Source organism: Pseudoliparis swirei, chromosome 10 (assembly GCF_029220125.1).
Source record: "Pseudoliparis swirei isolate HS2019 ecotype Mariana Trench chromosome 10, NWPU_hadal_v1, whole genome shotgun sequence".
NCBI lineage: Eukaryota > Metazoa > Chordata > Actinopteri > Perciformes > Liparidae > Pseudoliparis > Pseudoliparis swirei.
In genome coordinates this window covers 1,286,609-1,309,221 of record NC_079397.1, presented here as the reverse complement: position 1 = coordinate 1,309,221, position 22,613 = coordinate 1,286,609, and the positions used below count along the sequence as shown (strand labels likewise).

The window sequence follows — 22,613 nt, the reverse complement described above, 5'->3', positions numbered from 1 at the left end:
TTCTGTCTAAAGTTGAACTTCACACATGAAGCCAAATATTTGAAAAAAGCCCGAAAAATAAAAGTAATTCAGTTTTTAAATCACGGTTTTGAGAAAATAAAATGTAATAATAATGTCTGACCAGTGACATTTAATTTAGCGCTAGCAGATGTTAATGAAGTGAATATATAAATATAATTACATATACATAAACGTAAAGATGTATGTATGTATGCCTAAACACTTTCTCAGAAAGAGGAAAACAAATGAGAATAAAAGTCAATTAACAACATAAAGATAGATAGATAGATAGATAGATAGATATATACTTTATTAATCCCCAAGGGGAAATTTGTCGAGTCAGTAGCAGCAACACACAAGAATAAAAAAAAAAAAAAAAAAACACAAAATATAAGAAGGGTTAGGGTGATCTGGCAAGAGGTGAACTGTTGTAGAGCCTCATAGCCGTCGGCAGGAATGTTCTCCTGTATCTCTCCTTGTGGCAGCGGAGCGTGAGGAGACGTCTGGAGAAAGTACTCCTCTGTCCCTGTAGGAGGTGGTGGAGAGGGTGGTCCGGGTTGTCCAATATGGACACCAGTTTCTTCAACGACCTCCTCTCCACCACCTGTTCCAGGTGCTCCAGCTGGCAGCCGATGATGGAGCCAGCCTTCCTAACCAGTTTGTTAAGACGGCTGGTGTCACTGCCCGATGCTGCTCCCCAGCAGACAATGGCAAAGTGCAGCACACTGGCCACAACCGACTGGTAGAATAACTCCAGCATCTTGCTGCACACGCTGAAGGATCAAGCTTTCTCAGGAAAAAGAGTCGACTCATCCCCTTCTTGTACACAGCGTTGATGTTGGCCTTCCAGTTCAGTCGGCTGTCGATGGAGACGCCCAGGTACTTGTACTCCTCCACCATGTCCACGACCACTCCCAGGACACTCAGAGGTGTAGGAGCTGTCGCCTTCCTCCTGAAGTCCACCACCATCTCTCTGGTCTTGGCCACGTCAGCCGCAGGTGGTTCTCATCGCCCACTTTACAAAGTCACTCACCACTGCCCTGTACTCCTCCTCCCGTCCATCCCTAATACACCCGACCACTGCAGAATCATCAGAGTACTTCTGCAGATGGCATGACTCCGTGTTGTACTGGAAGTCACTGGTGTACAGGGTGAAGAGGAAGGAGACAGAACAGTTCCCTGTGGGCTCCAGCATCACTGACCCCCGTTCAGCACACGCCCCATTCTGACAAACTGTGGCCTGTGAGGTCGTCAGTGATCCAGGAGATGGTGGACGCGTCCACACCGCCACCGCAGCTTCTCACTCAGCAGCAGTGGCTGGATGGTGTTCAATGCACTGGAGAAGTCAAAGAAAGTGACTCTCACAGAGACACCGGTTCCATCCAGGTGCGACTGAGCTCTGCAGCAGGTAGATGATGGCGCCGTCCACTCCCACATGAGGCTGGTAAGCAAATTGCAGAGGGTCCAACGATGATTTCACCTGCGGCCGGAGGTGGGCCAAGACCAGCCTCTCCAGCACCTTCATCACATGGGAGGTGAGGCGACCGGTCGGTAGTCGTTGAGGCCAGATGGTGCTGACTTCTTTGGGACAGGGACCAGGCACGACGCCTTCCACAGCACCGGGACCTCCCCCTGCCTCAGGCTGAGGTTGAAGAGGCGCAGCAGGACACCAGACAGCTGGGTGGCGAGGTCTTTAGGACCCTGGGGCTGATGCCATCAGGACCTTCAGCTCTGCGCTGGTGTAGTTTCTCCAGCTGTCTTCTCACCTGGTCAGTCGTCACAGAGAGAGGGGAGGGTGGAGGAGCCCATTGTTATTGAGGGCTCGTGGATGTGCAGCTCAGCAGGGGGACAGAGGGGAGGAGGTGTTTGGGAGGTGTGATGTGGAGGAGACAGGGAGGGCTGTGAACTGAACCTATTGAAAAACAGTTGAGCTGGTTGGCCCTCTCCAGGGAGCCCCTGGCTGTCTCCCTCCCACCTTGAAGCCAGTTATCTGCTTCATGCCAGACCACACCTCCCTTGTGTTGTTCAGCTGGAGTTTGGCCTCCAGCTTCCTGCTGTAGGAGTCCTTGCCCTCCCTGAGCTTCACCTTCAGGTTGCGCTGGACTCTCCTCAGCTCATCCCTGTCTCCAGACCTGAAAGCAGCTTTCTTCATGTTAAGAAGCGCCTTCAGGTCCCTGGTGATCCAGGGCTTGTTGTTGGGGAAGCAGCGCACAGTCCGTGATGGGATGGTGGTGTGTTCACAGAACTTATTTTAGCTCAGTGGGGTAAGAGGGCCGTCCTGCAACGCAAGTCAAGTGTCCTTGAGCAAGGCACTGAACCCCAGTTGCTTATGCAGAGAACTAATTTCCCCTTGGGGATTAATAAAAGTGTATATTCTTATTCTTATTCCGTGATGCAGTCGGTCATACTGTTGATGTCCTCCCCGTGCGGTCCACACAGCACATCCCAGTCCGTTGACTCGAAGCAGTCCTGTAGAGCGTCGTTAGCCTCCAGAGACCACCTCCTCACAGTCCTGGTGGTCACCGGCAGCCTCTTCACCAGAGGAACATACCTGGGTGTCAGCCGGACCAGGTCATGATCAGACCTGCCGAGGGGGGGAAGGGCAGTGGCGCTGTATGCGTCCTTAGTATTAGCATACAGCAAGTCCAGAGTTTTATTGTTCCTTGTTGGGCAGTCTATGTATTGATGGAAGGTTGGCAGAGCTTTTTCCAATGTGGTGTGGTTAAAGTCACCAGTGATAGCCATGAATGCTCCAGGCTGATGATTCAGCAGAGCAGACACAGTGGAGTGGATGGTGTCCACAGCTTCCTCAGCGCCAGCTGATGGCGGCACGACACGACAACCACAATGGCGGACGTGAACTCTCTCGGCAAATAGTACGGGCGCATCCCCACGGCCAACAGTTCAATGTTCGGGCTACAGAAGCGCTCCTTCACGCACACATGGTCCGGATGGCACCACCGTTCATTCACATAAACAGCGATCCCGCCTCTTCTTACCGCTCTGTGAAGCGTCTCTGTCAGCCCGAACAGTCCTGAAGCCGGGCAAAGACGCGCTGTGATCCGGATAGTCCGCGTGTAGCCACGTCTCAGTGAAGCACAAGAGACTGCTCTCACGGAAGATCCTCTCGGTCATTACCAGCGCCGAGCTCATCCGTCTTATTCGCCAAAGACCTCACGATCCCCGTTATGATCGACGGTACCGAGGGTTTGTATCTCCTCGTTTTAGCCCTCCGCTTGACACCCGATCTGCAACCGTGAGCCCTTCTCCGTAGCTCCAGCGGGATCACAGGTCTGTCTCCAGGCAGAAGCTTCGGCCTGCACAGCGATCAGCTGAGCACGCGAGTAGACGACGGTCCCCGTCATTGTTTTGCTGTGGCTCTCCGATACTCACGACAAAGTGAACAAAAGCCACAGTAGAATTATCGAAAAAAGTAGTTATGGTCCAGTGTCCGACCGTAACTAAGACAAACGTGAAAGAAAAGAAAAAGAAAAAGAGAGGAAAAGTGCAAAAAAAAAGACAATAAAATAAAAGCAAAATGCCACTACTGAAACAAGCAGCCGTTGGCACAGCGCTTCCGCTGAGATATTGTGTTCATTGGATCTGAAAACAAATTCCACTGCATTCCATTTCTTTATTTTTGCAATTTCGCAGAACTATAGATTAGCGAAAGTGACGAGTATCACAAAATGTTTAGTGAAGTTTAATTTGCAGGTTTAAAAAAAGCATAATTGTGATGACAATCTGTTTAATGTTAATTGCACTTAATATATTAATATTATTTCCTGTCTTTAAACGGGCGTCCCTGAGTCCGTGCAGCGGCGATAGAAGTGGAAGTGGTAGTCGGTGAACAGCGCCCCCGCGAAGTGGTGGTCGGTACTGCAGTTAGCTTGACCCTGAGAGGAGACACGTGTTATTACATGTATTAATACACCAACGACATCAAGGGGAAGGCTTTATATTCAGTCAAGTTAATAAAATGTAAAACAGATTAAAGTTAAAATGCAGCAAAGTGATAGCTCGTGTTCACAGTTCATTCTCCTGTTACGGGTCAGTACTTTGTGACTTCCTGTCTGAGGATCATTTGTTCCTACAGAAGTCTTTAAAAACACAAATACATCATATAATATAATACAGAGTCTCAGTTAAAAACAGCTGATAACTCGGAAGAATACATCCGCCTGTGATACACACAATACAATACACAATACAATACACGAGACCACATCCACTGTTCTGTGTGAGGTAGTTCTATAATAGCACAGGCCCGGGGGACGGCCATGACTTCTGATTTTAAAGTACAGTTCACGAGAAAACCCCAAATGATGTGTTGTGATTCGTCAGTAATGTCTCTTCAAAGTCAAGATGCTTTATCATTTTTTTACCTGCATCATTGCTAATATTCCATCGTAGGTCTGTTAACATTAAATAATAACAGACGGGGGTTTAGAGTACATGAAAATACAAAAAGTCATTTTTCTTACGGCCACTGTGGAGCGAAAGTGATACGAGCTGTGACGAAGACGAGCGACGTGAAGAGGCCATTCATGTTCTCCCTGCAGAAACACACACACACACACACACAGCTCCGTGTTTACTACGTTCACATGTCACATCTTTATTTTAAGTCATTTTTGGATTTAAAACATCTTTCATTTTGAGCTGAATGAACGTTCTAAAACTAGATTATTTCCAGATTAGATGGACCTGTGAGTCACAGTGGATCGTAGGAGGTGAACCATGATGGTGATTAAAGGCGGCGCAGCTGTGATTGGCATGCGTCGTCCTGACGTGACGTCCATTATTCATCAGTGTTTATCCCTCAAGCTGCATTATTCACTGGGATGTAACTGAGTTAGTGGGCGGAGCCTCAGGGACCCGAAAACCAACGTGTTCACACAGAAGTGCACGACTAGTTTTCTGATGCTCGGCGTCTCTCACAGCTGCTGCTTGTTCCTTTGATAGTTCTTATACACATGAACGTGTGTGTTGGAACTTTGTATTTAGACTGTTAATCTAGATAGTGATTAAAATGAATAAACTAAACCTGGAGAAGCAGCATTCAGTTTTTACGCTCCACATATTTTAAATCAGGGCTTTAAACTTTAAATCAGAATTAATTAATTCAGTGTTTATTCCTCATAAACACAGAGGAATGTGAAGCCACTTCAGGACGATCAGAAACCAGCTTCAAAGGGAATAAACCGACAAAACAAAGCTGAGAAGGCTCAGATCGTAAGCAATGAATCGACCAATCAACAGGCCCCGTTGGTCGATGGCACCTGAGTGTTTGACGGGTATCGGCTCCCAGCGACGCTGTCCATGTCCAGCAGAGCGGAGCAGGAGGCCGACTCGTCCAGGCTGCACAGGTACACCACCAGCAGCTCCGTGGAGCTGCGCAGAAACACACCATATATGTGCATTCAATTGAAACAACTATACAGGTTATGTGAGCAGATATGAGTCCTAATTATAATACTTTAAGCATTCACGAATAATGTTTTCAAGAAGTTAATTGTATTTTTGTATTTTGCACTTCAGCAACAGAAAGTGAGTCAATGGACGCCAACGTTACGATGAACTAAACATTTAACAGTCGCAGTTGGACACAATATATTAAAAAGCTAAATATGTATTTCTAAATTCCTGTTTTCATGGAGCAGGTTCAGTTTATATTCGTACTTACTTCATGAGCAGAGTGACTCTCATGTTGACCGGGACAAACGGGCTGATGGGAACCCGGTAGGTGTATCGCCCTGGTCTGAAGAACCACAGGAACGTCAACCAGCTGCATCAGACACCAGATAGATCGCTAACCAGCTAACCAACCAGCTAACTAACCAACCAGATAACCACTCAACCAATCAACCACCCAACCAATCAACCAATCAACCACCCAACCAATCAACCAACTAAGCCCCCATATTCAAAACATAAGAACATTAAAATCTACACATTCACAAACATGTTGACTTATAGAAGTGAATAATTAGACATTTCAGGCTACAGTTTAAAAAAGTAAATTCCTGGAAGGATCCTCATGACTATGTGAGAGTATCAGCGTTATACGAGTAATTCGTTGGAATAATAATTAAAAGAGTACCAATTTAACAAAATATAAATGTTTCATATAATTGGAGCCAAATTACAAAATGTATAAATCCTCAGATGTATTTCCAATCAGTTACTTTCTAGGAAATTCCAGGAAGTCAACGGGACCCCTATAAAGCCTCAAACTAAAAGAGTAAAATACTACTTACACATTAATACACCAGCTAATAGTATATAGTCGTGTATTATAGTGATAGTATTTACAGAATATAAATAACACTGCACATTGATTTATGATGTTAAATCCTGTCCAGACATTAACGTGTCTGGACAGGATTTAACATCATAAATTATGAATCACTGGTTCTTTAAACAAACCATTTTTCAGATTAACGTTGCTCTAATCCGGTCCTCCCAGATTAACGTTGCTCTTATCCGGTCCTCCCAGATTAACGTTGCTCTTATCCGGTCCTCCCAGATTAACGTTGCTCTAACCCGGTCCTCCCAGATTAATTTTGCTCTAACCCCGTCCTTCCAGATTAACGTTGCTCTAATCCGGTCCTCCCAGATTAACGTTGCTCTAACCCGGTCCTCCCAGATTAACGTTGCTCTAACCCGGTCCTCCCAGATTAACGTTGCTCTAACCCGGTCCTCCCAGATTAACGTTGCAGAGACCCCGTCCCACCAGATTAACGTTGCTCTAACCCGGTCCTCCCAGATTAACGTTGTTCTAACCCGGTCCTCCCAGATTAACGTTGCTCTAACCCCGTCCCCCCAGATTAACGTTGCTCTAACCCGGTCCTCCCAGATTAACGTTGCTCTAACCCGGTCCTCCCAGATTAACGTTGCTCTAACCCGGTCCTCCCAGATTAACGTTGCTCTAACCCGGTCCTCCCAGATTAACGTTGCTCTAACCCCGTCCCCCCAGATTAACGTTGCTCTAACCCGGTCCTCCCAGATTAACGTTGCTCTAATCTGGTCCTCCCAGATTAACGTTGCTCTAACCCCGTCCCCCCAGATTAACGTTGCTCTAACCCCGTCCCCCCAGATTAACGTTGCTCTAACCCGGTCCTCCCAGATTAACGTTGCTCTAACCCCGTCCCCCCAGATTAACGTTGCTCTAACCCCGTCCCCCCAGATTAACGTTGCTCTAATCCGGTCCTCCCAGATTAACGTTGCTCTAACCCCGTCCCCCCACACGGACACCAGCGTAGTGACGCTCCTCCACTCACCCACAGTGGTCGCTCACGCAGTATCGACTGTCAATCAGCTGCTGGTTCTCTCTGATCCTGAAGGAGTGGATGCTGGTGTTCGTCCCTGGAGAAGATAATCATGGAGTCACATTGTGGGTGAACGTTTCCTTACCTGTAGAAAGAGAACACTCACAGTCTCGGGCGCTCTTCAGCTTCTCATTGAGTCTGTCATTTCCTCTTTCTGCAGAACAAGAACACTCCAACGATTACAGCATCACAGATTATACATCTGAGCACTTGAAGTAATAGTTTCATTTATTTGCTTACATTCTTGTCTACGTTATTATAAAGGAAGTTACCCTTCAGGCCAGACAATTCTCCTGCAGCTGAGACGTTGGACTCAGTGCTGCCCCCTGTAGGTGTTTTACAGCAGTACACCCGCTCACAGTACAGCAGGTGGCAGAAGTCCACGTCCGGGGGCCAAGGGACAGGTGGACTGGAGGGGAGGGCTGGACCAGAGAAGGGGGGGTAAGCGTTTAAAAAAAAAAGCTGTTTAAACATTCGATTGATTTACTTTTTAAATTAGCATCAGCAGCCAATATATATATATAAATATATATATATAAAATTATATATATATATATGTATTTATTTTTATATATATAATTATATATATATATAATTATATATATATTTATGTATTTATTTATATATATTTATATATATTATATATATATATCGTGTGAAACAAATGAAAATACATGTAACTCTGTGTTGGCAGCGTGAACATAAGTGAGCAGGTATCAGTATGTGAAAGTAGTTATCTCCACATTATTGGACATTTCTTTGGCCTCGGGGTGATAGTTATTGTCCGCAGACTGTCGGTACCTGTGCTGCTGCTGGCGGTGGTCTGCAGAGGCTTCACGCTGCGAGCACACAAACAACAATCAACCCCACAGAACACAACCATTACGTTTAAATAATGATTACGTTGCATTGTCATTGGTACTTAAGACAACCCCATAAATATCACAGGTAGATTTCGAGGCAGCGAATAAACAGGCTAAACAGCGAGTATATGATATGAGTACATCCAGAATGGATCAGTGGTTTAATGTTGTGTCACCACGTGGTTATTGAAGTCATTATAAATGACCTTTACAGGAAAAGAGCCTTGTTTTTCACCTGTTGGCGTCAACGTCTTTCTCCCTCAGAGTCAGTAAGTACAGAGCGGTTATAAAGATGACGCTGCACACAAGCACACAGAGCGCAATTTAGTTGAATTATTATTCATCTCTCAATTTGACATGTTATTTCTTTGAAGTAAAGACAGGAAGTGAGAAAGCCTCACCAGAAAGCCAAGGTGGTCACCACGGCGAAGACGCCGGCCCGCAGGACTTTGTACTTCCGACTCCAGCCGGGTTTCTGAGCATCGGTCTTACAAGCAGCCGGACCCGGAGGCGCCGACACGCTGCTGTGCGTCCTGCTGGAGAAGTCCAGCTTTTAAACTCGTTCAACTCGGACACTCCAACAAGTCAGTTCATCACGACAAGCAAGACGATCATCTCCACCTCCGATCACACGGCAAACACACATCGTCACGTGGTTAAGGATCAGTGAGTGTTGCTCAACACTAACGCTACGCTAACGCCACGCTAACGCCACACTAAGGCCACGCTAAGGCCACGCTAAGGCCACGCTAACGCCACGCTAACGCCACGCTAACGCCACACTAAGGCCACACTAACGCCACACTAAGGCCACACTAACGCCACACTAACGCCACGCTAAGGCCACGCTAACGCCACGCTAACGCCACGCTAAGGCCACGCTAACGCCACGCTAACGCCACACTAACGCCACACTAACGCCACACTAAGGCCACACTAAGGCCACACTAACGCCACACTAAGGCCACACTAACGCCACACTAAGGCCACACTAAGGCCACACTAACGCCACTAAGGCCACACTAACGCCACACTAAGGCCACACTAAGGCCACACTAACGCCACACTAAGGCCACACTAAGGCCACACTAAGGCCACACTAAGGCCACACTAAGGCCACACTAAGGCCACACACCAAGGCCACACTAACGCCACACCAAGGCCACACCAACGCCACACTAAGGCCACACTAAGCCACACTAAAGCCACACTAAGGCCACACTAACGCCACACTAACGCCACACTAAGGCCACACTAAGGCCACACTAAGGCCACACTAAGGCCACACTAAGGCCACACTAACGCCACACTAAGGCCACACTAACGCCACACTAACGCCACACTAACGCCACACTAAGGCCACACTAAGGCCACACTAACGCCACACTAACGCCACACTAAGGCCACACTAAGGCCACACTAAGGCCACACTAACGCCACACTAACGCCACACTAAGGCCACACTAAGGCCACACTAACGCCACACTAAGGCCACACTAACGCCACACTAAGGCCACACTAAGGCCACACTAACGCCACACTAACGCCACACTAAGGCCACACTAAGGCCACACTAAGGCCACACTAAGACCACACGCCACACTAACGCCACACTAACGCCACACTAACGCCACACTAAGGCCACACTAAGGCCACACTAACGCCACACTAAGGCCACACTAAGGCCACACTAACGCCACACTAACGCCACACTAAGGCCACACTAAGGCCACACTAAGGCCACACTAACTAAGGCCACCAACGCCACACTAAGGCCACGCTAAGGCCACACTAACGCCACACTAAGCGCCACACCAAGGCCACACCAACGCCCACACTAAGGCCACACTAACGCCACACTAACGCCCACACACCAAGGCCACACCAAGGCCACACTAACGCCACACTAAGGCCACACCAACGCCCACACCAACGCCCACACCAAGGCCACACTCAACGCCCACACTAAGGCCACACTACCATACACTAAGGCCACGCTTAACGCCCACAACGCCACACCAACGCCACACTAAGGCCACACCATTGACTAAGGCCACACCAAGGCCACACTAACGCCACACCAAAGGCCACACCAACGCCACACCAACGCCCACACTAAGGCCACACTAAGGCCACACTACACTAAGGCCACACCAAGGCCACACCTAAGGCCACACTAACGCCCACACCAAGGCCACACCAACGGCCACACTAACGCCACACACTAAGGCCACACTAAGGCCACACTAAGGCCACACTAAGGCCACACTAACGCCACACTAAGGCCACACTAAGGCCACACTAACGCCACACTAAGGCCACACTAAGGCCACACTAACGCCACACTAAGGCCACACTAAGGCCACACTAAGGCCACACTAACGCCACACTAACGCCACACTAACGCCACACTAAGGCCACACCAAGGCCTCACACCAAGGCCACACCAAGGCCACACTCAAGGCCACACCAACGCAGCCACACCAAGGCCACACTAACGCCACACCAAGGCCACCACACTAACGCCACACCAAGGCCACACTAAGGCCAACCAAGGCCACACCAAGGCCACACTAACGCCACACCAAGGCCACACTACAAGGCCACACTAATACACTACCAAGGCCACACCAAGGCCACACTAACGCCACACACAACGCCACACCAAGGCCACACTAACGCCACACTAAGCTGCCACACTAACGCCACACCAAGGCCACACTAAGGCCACTAAGTAACCACACCAAGGCCACACCAAGGCCACACCAAGGCCACACCAAGGCCACACCAACGCACACCAAGGCCACACTAAGGCCACGCTAAGGCCACGCTAAGGCCACGCTAACGCCACACTAAGGCCACACTAACGCCACACTAACGCCACGCTAAGGCCACGCTAACGCCACGCTAACGCCACACTAAGGCCACGCTAACGCCCACAAGGCCACACAGCGCCACGCCCACACCAAGGCCACACTAAGGCCACACTAAGGCCACACTAACGCCACACCAAGGCCACACCAGCCACACCAAGGCCACACCAACGCCACACCAAGGCCACACACCAAGGCCACACTAACGCCACACCAAGGCCACACCACCGCCGCACCAAGGCCACACCAACGCCCACACCAACGCCACACTAAGGCCACACCAACGCCACACCAAGGCCACACTAACGCCACACCAAGGCCACACTAAGGCCACACCAAGGCCACACCAAGGCCACACCAAGGCCACCACACACTAACGCCACACACCAAGGCCACACCAAGGCCACACCCAAGGCCACACCAAGGCCACACCAAGGCCACACCAAGGCCACACTCAACGCCACACCAAGGCCACACCAACGCCACACTAAGGCCACACTAAGGCCACACTAACGCCACACTAACGCCACACTAACGCCACACTGGGCCCACACTGCCACACAACGCCACACTAAGGCCACACTAAGGCCACACCAACGCCACACTAAGGCCACTACGCCACAGCCACACTAAGGCCACACCAAGGCCACACTAAAGCCACACCAAGGCCACACTAACCACACCAAGGCCACACTAAGGCCACACAACACACTAAGGCCACACCAAGGCCACACCAAGGCCACACAAGCCACACACTAAACGCCACACCAACGCCCACACTAAGGCCACACTAAGGCCACACTAACGCCCACACCAAGGCCACACTAAGGCCACACTAACGCCCACACCAAGGCCACACTAAGGCCACACCAACGCCACACTCAACGCCACACTAAGCGCCACACTAACGCCACCAAGGCCACACTAAGGCCACACTAAGGCCACACTAAGGCCACACTTTTCAAGGCCACACCAAGGCCACACCAAGCCCACTTAAGGCCACACCAAGCGCCACACTCAAGGCCACACCAAGGCCACACCAAGGCCACACTAACGCCACACCAAGGCCACACTAACGCCACACCAACGCCCACACTAACGCCACACCAAGGCCACACCAAGGCCACACCAACGCCCACACTAACGCCACACCAAGGCCACACTCAAGGCCACACTAACGCCACACTCAACGCCCACACTCAAGGCCACACGCCACACCACCACACCAAGGCCACACCAAGGCCACACTAACGCCACACCGCCCAAGGCCACACTAACGCCACACTAACGCCACACTCAAGGCCACACTCAAGGCCACACTAACGCCACACCAAGGCCACACCAAGGCCACACCAACGCCACACTAACGCCACACCAAGGCCACACTAACGCCCACACCAACGCCACACTAACGCCACACCAAGGCCACACCAAGGCCACACCAAGGCCACACCAACGCCACACCAACGCCACACCAAGGCCACACTAACGCCACACCAACGCCACACCAAGGCCACACTAACGCCACACCAGCCACACCAAGGCCACACCAACGCCACACCAAGGCCACACTAACGCCACACCAAGGCCACACTAACGCCACACTAAGGCCACACAAGGCCACACCAAGGCCACACTAAGGCCACACTAACGCCACACCAACGCACACTAACCACACGCCACACCAAGGTCATTAATCAACGCCACACCAAGGCCACACTAACGCCACACCTGGCACACCAAGGCCACACTGCCACACAAGGCCACACTTTAACGCCAACACTGTACGCCACACCAAGGCCACACTCAAGGCCACACTAACGCCCACACCAAGGCCACACCAACGCCACTAATTAAGGCCACACCAACGCCTGTACCAGCCACACCAACGCCACACTAATGCCGCCACACCAACGCCCACACCAACGCCACACCACCACACACCAAGGCCTGCACTACCACACTAAGGCCACACTCACCCACACCAAGGCCACACTAACGCCACACTAAGGCCACACCAAGGCCACACTAAGGCCACACTAACGCCACACCAACGGGCCACACCAACGCCACACACCAAGGCCACACCAGGCCACAAGGCCACACTCACACCATGCAAAAGGCCACCAAGGCCACACTGGCCACACCAACGCCACACAGTGCCAACGCCCAACACTAAGGCCACACAGCCACACTAATACTTTCGCCCAAGGCCACATACACCTAAAGCCACACTAACAGCACCCGCGCCACACTCAAGGCCACACTAAGGCCCACACCACACACTAAGGCCACACTAAGGCCACACTAAGGCCACACTAAGGCCACACCCCACACCACACCAACGCCTAACACCAAGGCCACACTAAGGCCACACTAAGGCCACACTCATGCCACACTCAACGCACGCCACACCAAGGCCACACACCTAAGGCCACACTAACGCCACACCCACACAAGGCCACACTAAGGCCACACTAACGCCACACTACCACACTAACGCCACACTAAGGCCACACCAAGGCTCACACACCAAGGCCACACTAACACACACAACACTAAGGCCACACTCAACGCCACACCAAGGCCACACTCAAGGCCACACTAAGGCCACACTGCCACACTAGCCACACTAAGGCCACACTAAGGCCACACTAAGGCACTGCGCCACACTAAGGCCACACTAACGCCCACACCAACGCCCACACCAAGGCCACACTCAAGGCCACACCAACCGCCACACTAAGGCCACACACCAAGGCCACACTAACGCCACACTAAGGCCACACCGAAGGCCACATTTAACAATCACCCCACACCAAGGCCACACTCAAGGCCACACTACAACACACCAACGCCCACACCAACGCCACACACCAAAGCTACATCAAGGGCCACACTAAGGCCACACTCAAGGCCACACCAAGGCCACACCAAGGCCACACTAAGGCCACACCAAGGCCACACCAACGCCATTGCACTATAGGGCCACACCAAGGCCACTACAGGCCTCACGTTAACTGCACCTAGCCACCTAAGTCCACCTCTAAGCTCTCCATGAGTCCACTTTATCTAAGGCAACATAGCCCTGGACTCGAATGTGCCACACACTGCCATCCACTAAGACACTGAAGGCCACATGAAGCATAATGCACGGACCATGTCAGGCCATCGACCTGAAGGACCTGACGCCAGACCTAAGGCCACGACTCGCCCAGCGCAGTGTCAGACTAAGCCATTGATCACTGACCAAGGTCACGTACTCACCACTGCTCACTCAACCCGATCGTGGTTTTTCTCATTGTATCGCCTCCTAGGCATGGCCACAGACTGGGATTGCGCTAAGGGCAAGTGACACCATACGTGACACTGTTAGTGCTGACCTCTCGCCACAAACGCTCAGGAGTACATGTGCTCACACTAGGGCACGATAACGCCACCGTACGCTGCAATCGTACGCCCCACCTAAGGTCACCCCTACTTTAGTCGTACTCTAGCCATCATGTAATGACTCATGCTCTGCAGCAACTTCCATTACTCGGCTGAGCTAAACCAACAAGCCTTTACTATCACACGGCTCACGGCTCAAGGCTCAGACTATTGATCATCACTAAACCCTTAGTGATGGATGTGAAGGCCATGGATCAAAGCTGAGGTTTGAAGCTTGAGCTCAGCCACACTGTATCGCTCACCAGACGTCCTTCCTAAGGACCAGATTCCCACATTAACTGCCAGGTTTCAGTGAGCTCGCTACTGCTTGACGCTTCATCTCCTATATCACCTTGGCGGCGCTGTAGGAGTGAGCGGACACGTGACAGAGAAACGCCTGACTCGTACCATTCAGCTGAAGCTTGAGGCGTGAACTTCTGTGCTTCCTTCACCCAAACTGATCGGTCAGGCCTCAGACCGGTGCTTGACCAGGTACGTGAGCCCAATGTACTGGTACTGGAAGAGGATCTTCTGTCTGCAGCAGCCTGACAACCCGGACGAGTTGACCGCCTGCCGGTCGCTGCAGCCTGCACCACCTCGAGCTTTGCAGAGCCAGCATGAAGTTGACTCTGGTGCTATAAACCGTGACTCCTGCGTGTCTGACCCGACAATTCTGAGCTGCCAGCGATGATTCATGCCCACTGAGTGTGCTCCATGTGAAGTGCAGGACTCCACGCACGCGCGCCGAGTCCCGCGCCTCCTGTCAGCCTCCTGTGCTTAGGCCTCAGATGCCCTCCTTCTCCATACCTGCTATCTTTGAGCAACGCTACAGAAGATTGACAGGTGACGAAGTACATATTCATGGAAGGTTTGGATTTTCCAGGTTAACAGAAATTTGTGACCTGGTTGTGTCGACTGGATGATCCTGATGCGATGATGCCTGGCCTGTCACTGACCTTCAGCGCTCAGCGCCTCGGCTCTGTCCGATCTCCGCCATTCTGGTTCTGGTCCTGTCATTGGATGGCGACACTGGCTGTCCTCTGACTGATCCTGCCCTGAGTTCCTCCTCCCTGTGCTCGGAGCCTGACCTGAGGAAGACTCGTCAAGTCAGAACAGCGGGGTCACCTCTGTCCCAACTGCTCAGCCTCTGGATGATGTCCTTGGGCGTCTGCGATTGCATCACGAATACTTGCTTCATTCTAAGCCTCTCACGGTTTAGATTGTCAGCGGCCTTGACAGACGACGATCGCTGACAGACTGGCTGAGGCAGGACCGTCCTCACTCAATCTGACCCGTTGACCATGCAGGAATGATCTGTGAATCTTCTACCTGGTCATTGATCATCGGATCCTGCCTCCTGACCTCACTGATCCCGCCCTACTGGCAGTCTGGTCCTTCCTTCCTGCCATGTTGCCTGGACACGTTCCTGACACTGCTCGGCGCTCAAGCGTAGCTCAGTGTGCCCTGCCCGCACCTGCTCCTGTGAGGATGTGTCTGATCTCCCTGTGGGCCTCGGTGTTATTGTCGACTGGAGACCTCCTCCCGATGTCCTCCCCGCCCTGCTGCGTCCCTGCCTCCTGTCAGCCCCAACAAGACTCTCTGGAAATTCAAACTTTTGGACTCCTCAGTTACCAGTCTACAACCGGTCCTGGGGGATGTTCTTCCTCTGTCGTTGACGGTCTGGACGGTGCATCGGCCCCGGCGTATTAGCCTGGCCTTGACCCCTATCGGACGCCAGAACGTCCTCCTGACTGGTCGATCCCACCGGCCTTGACAGGGCCGGGCCCGGTGACGGCCTGTCCTGGGTCTCCTTCCTACCCCGGGTTGGAGGCCTGCTTTGGTGAGGTCAAAGCATCGATGTGAGTCAGCTGTAGCTTAGAGGATTGAACTGGACTGGGTACCCAAAAAACTTGTCAATGTTCAGCGAGCCTTGGTGCAAGCCATTCTGTCTTCCCTTTACCCTGAACCTTGACCCTGGAGGCGTCTCGCCCTCCCCTCGCCGCCCCAAAACCTCCCGCTCCCTGCCCATGTCCGTGCCCCTGCCTGGGCCTCCTGCACCTGCTCCTGGGTTTGCCTTTCTTGGCTGTGCCTGGGCGCCTCCTGGAAGTGCCGTCCGGCCAGCCCCTTACCCTGTCCTTTCTTTGGCAAACTGCCTCTTGCCCTGCCAATGTTTCATGTGTGGGGTCCCCCGCGCCTCCTGTGGTCCCGCACCATTAAAATGAAGTCTTCTTTGGACTAAGGCAGGATTTCGTCTCCTTAGTTCTACACAGGGAAAAACCCTAAACTCCCCGATCCATGGTCCTTGTATTGGATTCTGGTACTGATCATCTCAAGCTGACCCTAGTGGAGCAGTGAATGTTTTACAGTGCAGTGAGAATCGGCTCCTCGCTGCCCCTAGTGGTCAAAGAACCAATTAACAGGAAGTGATCATATGTGGACTGAGGAGGAGGGACGTAGAGACGCCGTATACGTCTCTGGTCAATCGCCTTCTAGCCCCGCCCCTAAAGCGTCCCCTGCTTTATGGTCTGTGTGACTCTAAAGGACCATCATGTACTAAATGATGACATCATGCTGTATAGAAGAAGACTTGAAACTAGAGACTGAGACATAAACTCATGTTTACAATGTTTACTGATGCAGACAGCGGCTTCCTGGGTGAAAGTCCCGAAGACTATCTTACATAATAAACTACTTCAGTTGATGGAGTGTGTAAGAAGGACGCAGGTGTGTTTACATTCAAAGCTGAGGTATGTGAATGCTTTGAGTCTTTCTTTACTTCCCCAAACCTATCAGCACAGAACCAGAACGTCCTCCCTGAACTGGACCAGATAGTCCCAAACCCCATTGAACTCGGTGTGCCGGTGCATCGGCCGTGGTGCATGTGGGATGCGTCGCTACCTGACGGGGTTGAAGGGCTTCTTGCTGCGGTTGGGCTGAGATTGCTCAATAGTCACCTGGTGGCTCGGAGACTCCAGCTGTGAGGAGTGAGACGGACGGGAGTGACCAGAGGAAAGACTGGACGCCCTCAACCAAACTTCAGCTGAAGCTTGAAGGCAAAGTGCACACTTCTGTCTCTCCGTACCTTGACCCCGAACACTTGGATCTGGAAGTGGTCGACCGGCCGCGGCCCGCCGGGCGTCTGGACGTACGCCGGCTCCGTGGCCACGCCGATGTGAACGGTGACCTGGAAGTGGTTCTTCTTCTGGCAGACGAAGGCCTCGTCGGCCACGGAGTAGTTGAAGCCTTTGTCGGTGTCGACGTGGTAGGCAGGAGGACACCTGGGGGCGCAGGAGAAGATGAAGTTGAAGCTCTGAAGATGAACAATGACAACCCAGATTCAGCCGATTCTGAACTCACATTGTTTGGGAGCTGCCGTCGTAGGAGGTGATCCAATGCTCCAGCCTGTAGTGTTCCCATGTGAGGAGTTGGCAGGATCCCAAACCGCCGACGCCGTCGCCTTGAGTCCCGTCAGCCTCACTGCAGACGGCCTCCATTCCTGCCGATAGTTCCTCAGATTCAGATCTCCTCCTTTTTTTACTCTCTGGGGAGCTGAAGCAGGAAAAGAATCAGACCAAACCACCGATCCCCGAGTCACCATCGTGTCTGTCAAGATTATTGTGATTTCCTGGTAAAGGCGGATTATCAACAATCTCCTGGTTGTGTCTGATGCTGGTGAGTCTCATGCTAGATGCTCCATTATGGCGAGAACAGTTACATGTCACATGTTCTGGATCCCAGCAGTTTATCTCCATGCATGGGGTGACGTGTCGGGATAACACGCTGCTATTGGTCCACGTCGCCTCGGAGCTGGTCTTGACTTGTACGTCTGGATGCTGGTGACTCCATTTGGGTTCGAGCCGACATCAGCAGATGCTTCCTCCTCTACTATCTGGCTAACTTGCGGTGTGCCACAAGGCTCCTCTTTAGATCTTCTACTGTTTCTGTTTCTGTAAATATATTTGAATTTGAATGCCGACGACATCACGTTGTATGATTTCAAGACTCCTGGTGACATGGGCTTGTTGTCGCTCTCATTAACTGATTGTTGCCAACCTCAAAATGATGCGTTCAGGGCCTAACTACATCCACAATACATATGTGAACTCACGCCCCCTACTGGAGGTCTCGGTCAGTAGCTAGAGTCCAGATCCAGGAGCTTTGCTGTTGAGGTTCCTCAGCTTTGGGGATTCTTCCCAGAGGAACCCAGACTGCTTCAATCAGTCAAGCTCCTTTTTTTACGACATGTTTCTTCAGCCAGTCGAATGTGTTCAACGTGTTGAGACTTAAACCCACGAGACGGCCGGAGCTTTGCTTACCAGGTGTGCAGCGACGAGGTGGAGCCCAACAGGTAGCTCGAAGGGGGCGTGGATAAGCTCGGGACGAGGCTGGGACCGGCGCAGGGCGCGGCGTAGCTGTTCGAGGGAGCCAGCGGCGGCGGAGGAGGCGGGGCAGAAGGCGGGGGAGGGGCGTAGACCTGCGGGCAGCACTCTGGACTCAGGTAGTGTGTGTGTTCAGGTGAGCGGTGTGTGTGCGGTGGAGCGGGCGACGTCCCGGACTTGACCAAAGTGTTCGTAAGGCCCAAAGTGCGTAGCTGATCGTGGGTCATCAGCTCGGGGTGGGCGGGGCCTCGGGCCTTAAAGCAACAGGACGTCGAGGGGCCCGGCCGCTGTGTCGGTTGGATGTTCTGGTGGTTGGACCAATAGGACGCCTCGCAGTGGAAGTCTACCAATCAGAGAAGTGGATTTAGACTCAAACGAGACACAGAGTCACATGGGAGTCAACCCTCCGGTTTGAACGCCGGCATTTAGAGCCGACATTTAGGAGTTTCCGCCATTTGTAAATTTGTTCGTAGAGGCCTGAAGTATAAAGTATATTGAATGAAGCCTCCTGTGAAGGATACCTGGTATCTGTGCAGGTGAACAGGCCTCCGAGCTCGAGTCCGGAGGAGACTCAGGGAGCATGCTGGGAAACAAACACACAAACAAGTAAACAAACTGCGAGCACATAAACATCGTGGAGTATCTGACGACCCACATACACATGACCTCTATTTTAATACCTCTTCTAGTTTATGTCCTCTCTTCATTATTGTAAAACATGAATAACAAGGTGTGTATTTAAAGCAGCGTTCATGAGCAGCACGTTAAAAACGACGGTTGAGTTTCACGAGTCTCACAAGCTGTTGGGGTCCATATCGTTACTGAGGAACTGCTCCAGGATGCTCGTATCCACGGCAACGGAGCTGTCCAACACACCACGCACATCCTGACCTACACACACACACACACACACACACACACACACACACAAAGACACACACACACACTTGTTAATAAATTTCTCTTTCTGCACTGTTGACTTTAGTTAATTTTGTCCAAAATCCCAAGTTTCTTTTCCTGTTTTTGTGAATTGTCCTCACGGACAATTCTAATGTTCTCAAAGAACCCTGGAACTGTGTAAAGGACCGACTAAACCTCCCTGAACACCTGTCACACCTTTTCCTTGAGGACTACCAGAGACGTAACACTCCTTCAGAACCCACAGAAGCCTCCAAGGTAAAACCTCAAGGATCCTTAGAACCTTGTTCCTTCTCAGTGAGACCGTTCTGCCTCCATGACTGGTGGAACCACTCGAGTCTTCTTAAGAACCTCTTAACCTTTCCTGGACCAGTAAGACCTCTTCTAGGATTCCTGGAACATCCACAAGGAACACTTGAATCTCTTCACGCAGCAGTGGAACCTCTTTGTGTTGGACCTCTCGATCTACCTGGAGGACCTTTAGAACTTCCTTGCGAACCTTTTCAAGAGCAGCACCTGACTCATATAAACCGGCCCAAGGCGGATCACTTAAGGTGTCTCAATGACCCCTAGAACCTCTATCAACCACCTGAGGAACCTCAAGACCCTTCTCATTCATCCTTGGTATTCCCTGGAACTACCTCCTCAAGGAAAGAACCTAATCCAGGAGCTGTGCATCCTTATGAAAGACCACTTCACCGTTTTAAAGGACCACTGGAACCCACCCAGAAACAACTAGATCATCTCTGCAGAACCTTTTCAAGGAGCCCAGCAAGGTCCACAATAACTACCTCCTCAAGGGTATCAATGCTTCTGCCTATACGACCTGAATCTCCTAAAGAGCACTTAGTAAGGACCAGTAGACCTCCACAAGGACTTGAACCGTGAGAAGGACCAATACAGTCTACTGTGGATCATGGACCGCCTTCTTCAAGGACTAAAATACACTTTTCAAGGTTCCACCTCATGTTCACAAGAACAAGAAACAATATATCTGTCTCTACAACCCTGAACCACTTCCAGGACCAGCTGAGTGTACCCAGGACCCCCTCAGCCCTTCTGTGGGGCCAGTGGATCCTCCTCTAGGATTCCTGACACCTCCAAGAAGTGACTCTCGGATCCACTTCAGGACCCACAGAAGTGCTTCTTGACCACTAGACCCTTCAGTCTAGTTTACCTCCTGAAGGACTACACGCCTCTTAAAAAACTACATCCTAGACCCTCGAGAAGCTTTCCCGGCGTCTCACCGCTGAAGAACTGCTGCAGCGCCTCGTTCTCCCCCAGGACCTGGAGGGGCAGCCGGCCCGCCGCAGGCTCCATGCCGCCCAGCAGGGGGCGCTGCAGCCGGGGAGGGGCGAGCGATGGGGAGGAGCCCCCTCTGGAGCTGAGGGCGCATCATAAACACTTCATTAATTAAGAAATACTTTTATTTATTATTTTTGTGTAGCTTCTAAAAAAGCAAATACAGGCCAAAATAAAACATGAGCTTTGTGATTTTAAAAGGTAAGTCGCTGCTTTTCAGTCATTTATTTGTAATAATAAAGGAACAGCTGCGACGCTTCCTGAGATGTAGACATTTACCTTTAGAGGTCTTTATGAACAACTGGAATAACATCTGTCTGAATGTCTGCTCCTAAACAAACATGCAGGACCAGCTGACCGATCCCTCAGTTTTCACTCAATTAATCAACCACATGATAAACTGATGAATACGATGAAGATACATCCAGAATCTGAAGGTTTGTCTCGGAAACAGTTTGATGATGTCATAGCGTCGTGGCTTCAAAGTGTTCTGGCTGCACACGTTGTTCTATTGAATCATAATAATGATGAACACCAGCTGTGACTCTTGACTTGTGTGCGGCAGCTCCAGACTCGCCTGTCCGTCTCCAAGATGGCCGTCGGTCGGAGGAGCCGTCGGTTCACATCGAGCTTCTGTCCATCTGCTGTCGGAGACGCCCCGTCTCCTTCTCCTCCTTCTCCTCCTTCTCCTCCTTCTCCTTCTTCTTCTGTGATTTTTTTAGGCGCAAAGTTTCCTTTTCCCGGTGAATCCCCGTTGTTGTTGTTGTTTGTGGCGTTCGCTTGTCGTCTCCGTCTGTCTGAACTTTGAGCTTTGAGCAGGAAAAGGGAGAAAGACGCACACACACCTGACGCTTACACCACACCTGTGTGTGTGTGTGATGAGGCCATAAACCATCTGTAAGTGCACACACACACACACACACACACATGTTTTTGTGTCGCTATACTTGTGAGGACCCTTATTGACCTTTAACTTTAGCTTCAGGTAAAACATTTTTTGTAAATGCACTTTTAGTTAAGAGGAGACGGTAAGCTTAGCTTAGCATAAAGACGTAAACAGAGGGAAATATAAATGTCTGTAGTTAGAGTTCAAACTTACAGTAGAAAGGAAATGGGAAAACATATGATGTTTAAAGTATGACGTCTACAGTATGACGTTTAAAATGTGAAGTTTTTTATGCCTTATATATCCTGTTACGGGCTAAAACCGGACCTCATAAAGATAGAAGTACCAAACACACACACATACACACACACACACACAGGTTGTTATCCGTGGTACGTCATGAGACGATGTGTAAAAAATAAAGAACAGGTTCCATAAACTCACTACTTATGTTCTATTAATCACATTTATCCTGGAAGTCACTTCACAATAATCTACACATTTATTTCACTATAATCAATAGAATTATTGCACAAGAATAACTGTAGTCATTGCATTAAAATCAATGTAAGTAATCAATCAATAATCAATTATTCAACAATAATCAAAACAAATATTTTACTATAATACAT

The 22,613-nt window shown here is 50.7% G+C and overlaps 1 protein-coding gene across 1 annotated transcript; it reads right to left on the bottom strand.

Annotated features, from left to right (window-relative positions):
- Positions 1–3,687: 3,687 nt before the first annotated feature.
- LOC130200864 (myelin regulatory factor-like protein) lies at positions 3,688–22,085 on the bottom strand. The gene is made up of 22 exons (XM_056425440.1): positions 21,673–22,085; positions 21,041–21,177; positions 19,673–19,766; positions 19,397–19,458; positions 18,813–19,218; positions 17,854–18,045; positions 17,579–17,774; positions 17,395–17,471; positions 12,799–12,817; positions 12,499–12,552; positions 11,282–11,336; positions 10,631–10,688; positions 8,596–8,730; positions 8,430–8,492; positions 8,133–8,170; positions 7,604–7,753; positions 7,438–7,485; positions 7,284–7,368; positions 5,687–5,761; positions 5,283–5,394; positions 4,485–4,556; positions 3,688–3,896 (listed from the first exon to the last, which is right to left on the bottom strand). Exons 2-22 carry the CDS (start codon positions 21,111–21,113, stop codon positions 3,792–3,794), a joined length of 2,169 nt encoding a protein of 722 aa, XP_056281415.1. The 5' UTR covers positions 21,114–21,177; positions 21,673–22,085; the 3' UTR covers positions 3,688–3,791.
- Between the last annotated feature and the right edge of the window lie 528 nt (positions 22,086–22,613).